At 41.7% G+C, this 12,144-nt stretch overlaps 1 protein-coding gene across 1 annotated transcript; it reads right to left on the minus strand.

Moving 5' to 3' along the window:
- Positions 1-10,396: 10,396 nt before the first annotated feature.
- On the minus strand, positions 10,397-11,016 carry LOC125089234 (ATP synthase subunit d, mitochondrial-like). Its single transcript, XM_047711321.1, has one exon. The coding sequence runs from the start codon at positions 10,956-10,958 to the stop codon at positions 10,473-10,475; it is 486 nt and encodes a 161-aa protein (XP_047567277.1). The 5' UTR covers positions 10,959-11,016; the 3' UTR covers positions 10,397-10,472.
- Between the last annotated feature and the right edge of the window lie 1,128 nt (positions 11,017-12,144).

The raw sequence follows: 12,144 nt of genomic DNA on the forward strand, positions 1-12,144 counted from the left end.
TGATACACAGAAAAACCCTCTAACGGACTAGATAGACGAGTAAGTGTCCAAGAAATATTCTTGTACTACTGTTATTGAATAAATCAGCTGGTTAATGGGGGAAAATTCAGGTGACTTGAAAAAGACTAGGGTCTCCTCAGTTTTTACAGTTTCAGAGAAGCCGAGACAATCATAATATTTCTTTTCTGGATAATGAAGCTTGCACTGAATTACATGAGTATGGCAAGAGGCCCTCAGGCAAAGAGAATGTGGCTTTTTGAGAAAAGGATCCAATTTGGGAAGTAGGAAGGGCGCTTCCCAAGCCACACAGGTAAGGAGATTCTGACCTTCTGACAATATGCGAATATTATTCCAGTAACTGCAGGGGACCCAGCACACAATCTGAGAAGGAAAGACCTTTGCGATTTACATTTTCCCTGTGATATGGTAAAAAACAAAACAAAACAACAAAGAAAGCCAGAGATATGGAAATACAGCTTTTTGTAGAATTCATCTGCACACCCAGGCTAAGAACTGGATGTAGTTAGCCTTAAAAATGGTGACTTTAGGTGTTGGGCAGGGCTGGGTACTTTGGGAAAGTAGCACATAGAACAGGATAGAAGGATGCATTCAAGCACTAAATAGGGATGCTGAGAAAAGCTTGCAGCCACTGGAACTATTATGCACCTGATGGGTTGCTAGCTCTCAGACCACTGGATACACCTTCAAATGCAAATTGCTCTTTTCTGGATATTGGTGATTTTTTTTTCTCTACATGGAGGCCCGAAGATAATTTTGGCCACGTTCTACCCATGGCCTTGTTTTTGAACTTCCAGAGTTCTGTATAGAGGTAAAGTTACCTTAACCTGTTCCCAAGGGTTCCTCCTCCTCCTAATCTCCCACAGTCTGCTCATGACAACTTCTTTTTCTTTTTTTTTTTTTTTAAGATTTAATTTATTTATTTGACAGAGAGAGAACACAAGCAAGGGGAGTGGGAGGGGGAGAAGCAGGCTTCCCGCTGAGCAGGGAGCCTGATGTGGGACTCCATCCCAGGACCCTGAGATCATGACCTGAGCCTAAGGCAGCCGCTTAAGGACTGAGCCACCCAGGTGTCCCTGCTCATAACAACTTCTAAGGAAATTAAACCACTTTCTAAGTCAGATTTCTGGAGATGTATTTGCTAGTATTTACCTCTCTAAAATCAGAAATCTGCATAGACACATCAAATTGTTACTCTAGTTTCCAGAGCCCATACTCTAGGTTCCTTTTCCTTATTCCACCTTCTATTTTTTTTTTTTTTTTTTTCAAAGAGGGTGGGCGTTGGGGGAGGGGCAGAGGGAGTGCAGAGCCCAACCTGGGGCTTAATCTCACAACCCTGGGATCAAGATGTGAGCCCAAATCAAGAGTCAGACGCTTAACCAACTGAACCCCCAGGTGCCCCTCCTTTTTTTTTTTTTTTTTAATACTTTTATTTGACACTGAGGAGTAGCGACTATACCACTTTGGCATAAGGATTATTTCAAGCTAAAGGCAACCGAGAAACAGGAGACAAGAAAAGCTCTCTGTCCTCCCATTTGCCTAAAAGCAGGATGTCAATTTGTACAGGTGTCCCCTCTCCCTTCTCTGCCAGGAAAGACAGATGTCAACTGCTGGAGAAAACTCTAGACCCCAGTCAGCTCCAAGATGGCATGAGGGGGACCTAACAAATATGACCGAGTAGCCCTTAGCTTTGCACCATTTACTGCCCTAGAAACTCAAATTCCTTTGCTTAGTCTTGCCACCTCTCTGAAAAGTTATGGTTCTTTATCTTCTGATGTTCTGTAGAAGCCCAAGTTCTTTGGGTTCCTGATCACCAAGGACTGCCTTGTGCAGGAGATGCACATGGTCATAAACTTCTCTCTTTCCCTGCTGATCTTTTGCAGAGGCCCCGCCAGACGGCCTAGGAGCCTAGAGGAAAAATTGTTCAGTTTGAGTGTTTGAGGGGAGGAGGAAAGTGTTACAGTCTTACTCCTCCCCTCCCCTCCAAATGTTAAATATTTCATTCTTTGAGTTCATAAAAATGCCTTGTTGGCCTTACTTCCTAGATCCTAAACCCCGGTCCATGGTATGGCACTTCATAAATTTAATAACGCTGTGGAATCAAGCCTGATTTTAGCGTCTTTTTTTTTTTTTTTAATATTTTATTTATTTATTTGACAGAGAGAAATCACAAGTAGGCAGAGAGGCAGGCAGAGAGAGAGGAGGAAGCAGGCTCCCCGCTGAGCAGAAAGCCCGATGCGGGGCTCGATCCCAGGCCCTGGGATCATGACCTGAGCCGAAGGCAGCGGCTTAACCCACTGAGCCACCCAGGCGCCCCTGATTTTAGCGTCTTAAAACTAAAACCTAGTATGATAAAACGGAAGTAAAGCAAGTTAATGATCAGCAGGGAAAATGGACCTCAAAGGAACCAGTACAGTGGATTTCTGGAACTGAGTGGAGGTACCCAGGTTTTTCTTATACTAATAGTTTTATACAAGTATGTTAACTACATTTTTATATGCATAAAATGCGTTATATGCACATGTGCATAAATTTATAATATATGTACCCAGTGTATTTCATATACATGATCACGGAGGACATCCCCTCACTGGTGGATTTCGGATTTAGATGGAGCATGGGTTAGACCTCTCCCTTGAGTTTTCTTTAGTCATTATTTATGTAATTCATGGATTGGACGGCTTTTGAAATGGACTTTCTCCAACTTAACTTCTTTAGGAATTAACACTCCATAATATTACTTCCCCAAGATCATCTACTAGAAGCCCTTCTTCCTAGTTATATAGACCGATCAAGATAAAAACAGTTTCCCAAATGTATTGCACCCCACTAGCCTTGTTAAAGAATTTGAGTGACCCTACCTATGCTAGGTTTACCTTGAACCTGACTGTAGACTCTTCCCTGACTAAGGAGCATTAGGATTTGTTTCAACCGGTCATGAACAGACCAGTGGCTGCATCTTGCCAGGTAGGTCTCGGTCCTTCAGGGGATGCCCACCGTGAAATTCCCTTTGTAACTTCCCCCATCTAACTACTCAGCGAGAGTCTTCCCATGTATCTTCTTCAAACTCCCCAGTAAATACAACCAGCTTTAAAAGTTCCCTTGTCTTGTCCTGGCTCTGGTTGCTTTTGTAGTACTTTTGAAACCTACATTCAGGATTATTAATGGAATTTATCATTTAAAGGGATCTGAAAATATACCTCCAAGAATGAAGCAGAAGTTCTATGTAGTCAGTGTTTTATCTCGCATCAAGTCTGGCGATTACAAGATTGTCTTTTTAATCATTTCTTAGAACAACTATCCTATCTCTGAGAATCTATCAACACAAATGCAGAAACTGAATTTTTTTACCCTTTTTTTTTTTTTGTGCTCATGGCTAGAACACCAGTGGTTTGCTGATGAGGTTTGTGTGTGTGTGTTGTTATGCTCAGAGCTTTTAAAAAAAATTCAATGCCAAAACCTTTGTTTTCATTCCCTGCTGCAGAGAGCATACGTATCATGAATGTATCCAACTGAGCTGTTACACCGAACAAAGCAACTGAACTTGGGAAGTGCTTCTCTCTGTGCCGGCTTCCCCCCAAAAGGAAATAAATTGGAGTGGTCTTTTCATGGTCTGAGCATGGCTGTGGCGGGGGCCGTTAGAGTATAGAAGGCCGGGATTGGAGTTCCATTTTCCTAACAAATGGGTAATCTGTCCTCAATCCGAATTGGTTGAACACTACAGCCTTCATTGTTTCCATGTCATTTAATGCCCATAAAAATGAATTCACTGGAATTCAATGGCTGTCAGCTCAGAATGTTTGCAGTGCGTTCGTGCTGGACTCCAAGACCGATCGGTTTGGTTTTTTGTTAATTTGCTTTCTCTGAAAGAACATTAGCCCAAGAATAAAGAAAGTAGAGAGAATACTCAGGATTCCATCACAAATTAAATTATTTTCAAATTTCTTTCCACTCCAAGCTTACATACTAATTTTATACAGCTATCATCAGTGCTTTTGTATGGTTATGTTAACCATGTATTTTGTAATGATATTTAGTGGGTACATAATATTACATCAGGTCGATTAAGCAGTTTCCTTAAGCATTCTGTCATCCCGGGGAGTGCAGAGTGAAGCTGTTTCTACCGAAACAAATGATTAAAATTAACCTGTTGTTTAATAGGAATGCAAATGGAGTGTTCTCCATTGCCTTTTTTTGAGAGAGAGGGAGTGCACACACAAGAGAGGGGAGAGAGACAGAGAGAGTCTCAAGCAGAATTCCTGCTAAGGGCAGAGCCCTGACAAGGGGCAGGATCTCAGGACCTATACCAGAATCAAGAGTTGGATGTTTAACTGTCTGAGCCCCCCAGGTCCCCTGCCATTTATTTTCACAGAAATTCCATACAGTGGTCAAATGCTGTCTACTTTTCTGATGACCCACTATGAATTTCCAAATATGTAGGTATATCTTTCTGAAGGACTTGAGCATCATTTACAAGCATCACATCTCTCTTTCCACAAATAAAGTCCGAGGCTATTTCCTGAATATGGTTTTTTTCACATGTCATCACAAAACCAGGATACTTAACTCAGATCCAAGACTCTCATGTATGCCACCGTTCCTATTCCAACGTTACCAGTTGTGCTAATAATGTCCTCCATCAAAATTTTTTCTTGGCCCAAGCCCAGTTCAGAATCACATTGTTAGGTACCTTCATTCGCCTTTAATATGAAACCATTTTCATGCCTTTGTCTTTCATGACCTTATTGAAGGACACAGGCCAATTACGTTACAGAATGTCCTTCAACGTGTATTTGCCTGATGTTTCCTTGTGACTGGATCCACGTTATGCATTTTTAGAAGGAATTCCCCAGCCATGATGCTGTGTCTTCCCACTGCATTATTTTGCAAGCTGTCAGCTTGTCCATTGGTTAGTGATGCTAAGTTGGTCATTCCATTAGATGGTGTCGACCAGTTTTCCTCCCTCTAAAGTTACTATTTTTTCTTTTGTGATTAACAGGTAATTTGAGAGAGATACTTTGAGGTTATGTAAATATTCTGTTCATTAATATTTTATCCGCTGTATTTAGCATCTATTAATGATACTTGCCTGCATCAGTCATGATTGTGATGGTTGCCAAAATGATTTTATAATAAACCATTATTTCTATATTTATTAGTTTTCCGCTCGACATGACAGCTTTCTCTTTCCCAACATTCATTTATTTCTATCAGTATGGACTCATATTTGCTTATTTAATTCAGTGCATGTTTTGTTACTATCGATCATTTTATGCGCAGATTGTTCCAGATTTTGCCTGCAGGGAGCCCCTGCAAACGGACTCCTGACAAATCCCCGTAATATTTTAAACACTGATTTACTTTTTGGCACAAGATGCTTTAGGCTTATCCTGAAGTTTCTCTGTCTCCTCCAAGAATCCTTGATTCCTTTAGTGGGTATTGGCATGTAGAAACCAGGGCCTGTGGGCTTGGTCAGAAGAGTAAAAATCTGTGACCTTTGACCCATGACCCAAGCACGTGCCCACAGCTCCATGTGGAAAAAGCACTACTCTGTGTGGCAGCTGAAAATACAAGGTTTCCCCTTCCTGTAGCTCACAGGCTAGGACTAGAGTTCTTTACAAAAGGAGTTAGTCACTAGCATTTCTGATGTCTTTTAGCTCCAGATGGCAGAAGCTATTTTCCTAAAAGACATAGCTGAGGACCAGGCTCCCTTTATCCCCACATAGGATGGAAGCCCTGATCCAATTGTAGCAACCCAAGCATGATTGGCCCTAATTGTCTTTGCCCCAGCTGACTCTTAAGATGGACTTTTTGTGCTGGGGGAAGAACCCAAGCCAACTAGATTATACAAGGAGGTTACACAAGCCATCCAGCACCTGCTTTTAGAGCAAGGGATCACACAGGAGAAGAGGGCCACTGTCCTTACCCGCAGCTCCTGAACAAAATGACAGGTTCTGTAGATGAGGGACTCTGCTTTTCTGCCCCAGGGAACTTATTTGGGAAAGAATATGGAGCTATCCAAACTTAAAGAGATCAACAAAACAATGAGGATCTTGGTGGAGTGTTTAACTAGGGAGCACGTAGCTCCATGATCATGGTAGCAAACAATGATGGGGGCACTTAGAAATTGAACAGAATCGGGGCACCTGGGTGGCTCAGTGGGTTAAAGCCTCTGCCTTTGGCTCAGGTCATGATCCCAGGGTCCTGGGATGGAGCCCCGCATCGGGCTCTCTGCTCAGCGGGGAAGCTGCTTCTTCCTCTCTCTCGCTGCCTACCTGTGATCTCTGTCAAATAAATAAATAAAATCTTTTAAAAAAAAAAAAAAGAAATTGAACAGAATCGATGCAAGACATAGCCATTAAGAGCCATCCTGGTTTCCTGTTCAACTCTGAGGGTCCAGAGGGCTGTGCGGAAGTGCTTGGCGGTACCCACTCAGGGGAAATTAGAACTCAGTTTGACGCAGAGCTAAGTAAAAATAGTCCCCAAGCCACATAACTGTCAGCAAAGGACAGAAGCCTCACTGTCACTAGAGGATCCAGTTTAGGCTCTAACCAAACACTGGCTGAACAGTAAGCCACCCAGGGGAACCCACAGGAAACTGGGCTTAATAATGAAACCACAGCCATCCCTGGTGGTCTTGGAATATAGCAGGCGTGCCCAAGAGTGTGCCCTTCCAGGAGTGATTGGAGAGGGATGTCCAAAGTGCTAATCCCTGTCTGAACATGGGGCAAAGACCTAAACTTGAACTATGATAGGAACCTCTAAGCTATACACACATAGAATGGTGAAGGCTAAAATCTAGCTGGCCAAGAGAGCTTGAGCACAGATACTGGGCCAAGTGTGGCTTATCCTGACCCAGGGATAATGTCTAAGTAGCACCGGACAAAATCCAGTACTTTTCAGACTAAAATGTACGTTAAAAATCGGAGTACAGACTAGACATTATAGATATCTTGGACATCCAAGATGTTCACAGGACAAAAAATACCATGTTTAAAGAATTAAAGGAAGATAGGACTATGTCTCAAGAAAATAGAACTTACTGAAAAGCAATAAATGGAAATTCTGGAGTTGAAAAGTATAACACAACTTGAGAACTCACTAGAGGAAAGACCATGTCAGGAGAATGAGAAGACAAGCCCCAGGCAGGGAGAGAATGTTTGCAAAAGGCACACCTGAGAAAGGACTGTTATCCAAAATATACAAAGAACTCAACGATATATACAACAACAGTAAGAAAACCATCTGATTAAAAGGTAAGACACAGACATCTCACCAAAGAAGATACACAGATGGCAAGTAAACACGTGAGAAGATGTTCCATATCATACATCCTCGGGGAATGCGCCACATCCAAAACACTGACCACAACCAGTGCTAATGAGGACAGGGAGCAACCCAAACTCTTATTCGTTGCCGACTAGAATGTAAAAAGGTATAGACAATTTGGGAAAGTTTGGCAACTTCTTAAGCAAAACTAAACATATCCTTATAATATGTTACAAGCAGCCTACTCCTGGGCATTTCCCCAAATGAGTTGAAAGCTGTGTCCCAACAAAAACCTGCACATGGGGGTTGCCTGGGTGGCTCAGTTGGTTAAGCATCTGCCTTCAGCTCAGGTCATGATCCTGGGGTTCTGGGATTGAGTCCCACTCAGGGATCCCTGCTCAGAGGGGAGCTTGCTTCTCCCACTCCCACTGTCCTCCTCACCCCCCACTGTTGCTCACTCTTCTCTCTCATGCTGTCTCTAAGGAGTTAAATAAAATATTAAACAAAAAAAGCAGATGGATGGTTATAGCAGCTTTATCCGTAACTGCCACAACCTGGAGGCAACCAAGAGGTCCTTCAGTAGGTGTGGATAAATAAACTGTGGTCCATCCAGACAACAGAATGTTATTCAATGCTAAAAAGGAGGAAGCAACCGAGTCATTAAAAGACATGGAAGAACCCAAGTGCATATTGTTCCGTGAACAATCTGTAAAGGCTATGTACTATGTGAGTTCAACCACGTGACATTCTAGAACAGACACAGCTATGGAGACATTAAAAAGGATTCTAAGGATCTGGGGTGGCAGGGGTGGACAGACAGAGCACCAGCACTCAGGCGATTCTTAGGTCGGTGCAAATATGTGATCCTGTAACAACGGATACATGTCATTATACATTTTTCCAAATCCATAGAATGGATGACACCAGGAACGACCCCTAATGTAGATGACAGTGGTAATGAGGTGTGACTTAGGTCCATCAGTTATAGCAAATTGGCCTCCCTGCTGATGGATACGGATAATGGGGAGGCTTTAGGGGTAGGTGTATGGAAGATGGCCGTACCTTCCTCCCCTGTTGTTGGGAACCTAAAACAACAACAAAGGACATCTATTAAACATTGTACTAGAGGACCTAGTTGGGAAAATTAGGCCACAAAAAGTAACAATTCATAGATTGAAAGAAAGAGCTCTGTTCAAAGCTGGCATAATCTCTTAAAGTTCTAAGGGATAACTAAAAGCACTATTAAATAAACTAATTCAACAAGATGATGGGATACTAGAATATTTTAAAAATCAATTTCTATACACTAGCAATGAATAATCCAAAATGAAATTATTAAAAACAAAAATAGGTTCACCCGCGGTGCTATAGGAAATTGCAGTATCCAAGACAAGTAGCCCCTAGGCCTATGATGTAGCCAAATATTTGCTTAAGTATGGATTTTGTTATTAAGATGATGCAGATGTCTCTGAAAAGTCAGCGTCTCCTGTGTGAGAAATTCTGGGTAACTACTGAATGAAATCAATTTGTTGCCAGAAGGAATCATACCAGTTTGGAAGGAAAATTAACAAATATTTACAGCAAGAAAGAGAGACAACTTGTTTAGGAGCGAGAAGACCCAATAAATAAAAAAGTATTGCAGATTTCCTTAGAACCCATTCAATCAGAGCAATTTTGTTAAAGGAATATGCTGTAGATATGGCCAAATCACTTCAGGATCTCTAAGAAATAACTAAAAAGCAGAAGCGTGACCTTATCAAAAGAACTTGTCAGAAAATACATTTCATTGGACACACATTCTGTCTCTCAATGTAAAAAAAAAAAAAAAAGTGTCTTTTAAATCTACTTAGACGTTCTAACAATGGATTAAAGCCATACCCTTGATTTGATCCTCACTACATAAGCTCTATCGTCCTGTCCTGAACAAAGACCTTCTGAATTTTATCCTTCACCACTTGAGGATAAAAAGCACTTGCCACTTTCAGCTCTTCATGTCTACAAAATGGGTTCTGTGAGCTTTTACCTCCCAAATTATTTCAGACCACACTCAGTTTTATCAAAACTTTCATCACAGAATGAGACAAATGGCCCTTAATACAGTATTTGGTATCAGTTTACCTCCAGTCTACCTATTAACTATCTATTGGTGTTGATGCCACTTGAAAGCAGCCCCTCCTAGTCAGAACGGGCCAGGCGTGGGAAGAAATAACCCCAAATCACAGTGGCTTGGTTATATTCCCCCCACCGGCCCCCCGATCCCCAACCCCCACAACAGGTGGCTCTGCCTATAGGTCATCAGAGATACAGGCCAATGGGGGCAGCCATCTTTGCAACCATTACCAAAGGGAAGAAAAGGTCTCAGGAGGGTTTCACACCAACAATTAAACTCCCTGATCAGAACCACAGGTCACTTCCACCTTCATGTCTTCACAGATCACTTGACTTCAGTCAGTCACATGGATTTCTGGAAATGGAATCCTTACATGTGAGAACCAGTATTAATGGAAGATTTATACATTGGTAGGGGATTTATTTATCCCTGTAAAGAACCTAGATGTCCATCAACAGATGAATGGATAAAGAAGATGCGGTATATATATATATATATACCACGCATATATATATATGCATAGTATTCCATTGTGTGTGTGTGTGTATATATATATATATATACATATGTATATGTATGTATATATATATATACACACACACACACACAATGGAATACTATGCAGCCATCAAAAGAAATGAAATCTTGCCATTTCCGATGACGTGGATGGAACTAGAGGGTATTATGCTTAGCGAAATATGGCAATCGGAGAAAGACAATTATCATATGATCTCCCTGATATGAGGAAGTGGGGGGTTTGGGGGGTAGGAAAAGAATAAATGAAACAAGATGGGATCGGGAGGGAGACAAACCATAAGACTCTTAATCTCACAAAACAAACTGAGGGTTGCTGGGGGGAGGGGGGGAGGGAGAGGGTGGTGGGTTATGGACATTGGGGAGGGTATGTGCTATGGTGAGTGCTGTGAAGTGTGTAAACCTGGTGATTCACAGACCTGTACCCCTGGGGCTAATAATACATATGTTTTTTTAAAAAATAAATTTTTTTTCCATATCCATTATTTTTAATGTCCAGCGTTTATAATACGAGGGCCAGAGCGCTCTCCCCACCTCAAGTTTATAAGTTTTCGATTGGCTTGTGAGGCCAGTAGGGATACTTCTTCTTGTCTAATTTGGTTTCTGGGAAGGCTTCATTCAGGTCCTCAATGGTCATCTGATCAAACGGAATTATGTTCCTTAGCTTCTCCAGCTGTTTTTCGTATTCCACAATCCTGGCCTTTGAGAGAGACAAAAACTCAGCACAACTTTTCACATCTTCTTTTTCTTCAGCGTCCACCTGAACAGTGTATTTATCCTCTGGCACAGGAATCTTCAGGGCATTGAACTTCTTCTCAAAGTCATCTACCAAGCCAGCCTTCACCACATTGGCCTTATAGTAAGCCCAGTCGATAGCAGGGGGTTTCTCAGGGAGAGTAGCCAACTTGGAGGTAAGCGTCTCATTCCAAGATTTCAGGGAGTTAGCAATGGCCTTCTGGTTTCGGGGTATGATCTCCCCAAAAGCTACCCAATCAATGGTTTTTAGAGCAAGTTTTCGCCCAGCCATCTTGAGATCCTTCACCGACCCCGGCTGCCCAGAGTCCACAGCAGCAAGGAACGGAACTGGATCCAAATTAATAAAATTTTTTTAAAAAGCCATCAGGATTTCAGAAATCATAGTTAAATTAGAAAACCCTTCTTTTTGTACTAAAGCAGAGCGTCACTTGGAAGTGTGTGCCAGGGCACACAACCTGAGAAAAATGTGATACTGAACATGCTAAAACAGGAGGGAAACGTGAGTGACACGGTACAGTGGAAAAATATATTTCAGTTTCAGTTTAAAGATACTATTCTTCCCAGTTCCTCTGTTGGAATGATCACATATAATAATACCTCTGTCATTTAGCAAAACTCCCTCTCACCTATCAAGATGAATCACAACACTTTTCATTGAAATGAACTACTTACGATCTCAAGTCTGCCATGTCTGCCGCACAGAAAATGAGCTAATAATAGAGTTAAAGGGGATATTACAGTCAATTAGCAGCATCACTGTAAACATTATTGCTTTTATTAACTTAACCCCAGACTGCATAAAGCAAAAAGCAGCAGAACGGTAAGTCACTCAATGCCCACGTGGTCATGCTGGGGTTAAAAATCAGACCATCCAGAATCAGCATCACTGGTTTGACTAGATGCACGAGGCCCTTTGAGATGCCAAAGTGAAAAACAGGAATTATTCATTGGTCAAAATGAAAATATCAAACACCAAAGACTCCCATTCATAACAGTGAGATATGCTGCGAGAGAACTAGAAACAGTTTTTAAATACTACGTTTTAAAGGACCACAAGACGCATAGATAAAGAGACTAAACAAGGGCCTGCTGAACACAGACGCATACCCTGTGTGGGTGTAGACCTGGCTTCTGAAGGAGGCAGTGTTATAAATCACTGGAAATGATGGCTCCATGTTAAATGCTAATGGGAAAACTTAACAGCCAGGGGGAAAAAATACATATATTCCTTGCTCATGTTACATACCAAAGTCCAGCCCCGACAGTCCAACCACCTCAATGAGTAAGGCTAATCTAAAATGTCTAGGAAATATATACATAATTATCCTGTGGATATTAGGGTAAAGAAGATTTTCTTAAAGCAGCACAATCATCAAGGAAATCCTGCTATATCTGCACAATAAAATAAGTTATAAAGACACAGACAAGGGATGTCTTTATAGATTTTTCAAGCAGCC

The sequence above is a fragment of the Lutra lutra genome, chromosome 17 (assembly GCF_902655055.1).
Source record: "Lutra lutra chromosome 17, mLutLut1.2, whole genome shotgun sequence".
In the NCBI taxonomy this organism is placed as follows: Eukaryota; Metazoa; Chordata; class Mammalia; order Carnivora; family Mustelidae; genus Lutra; species Lutra lutra.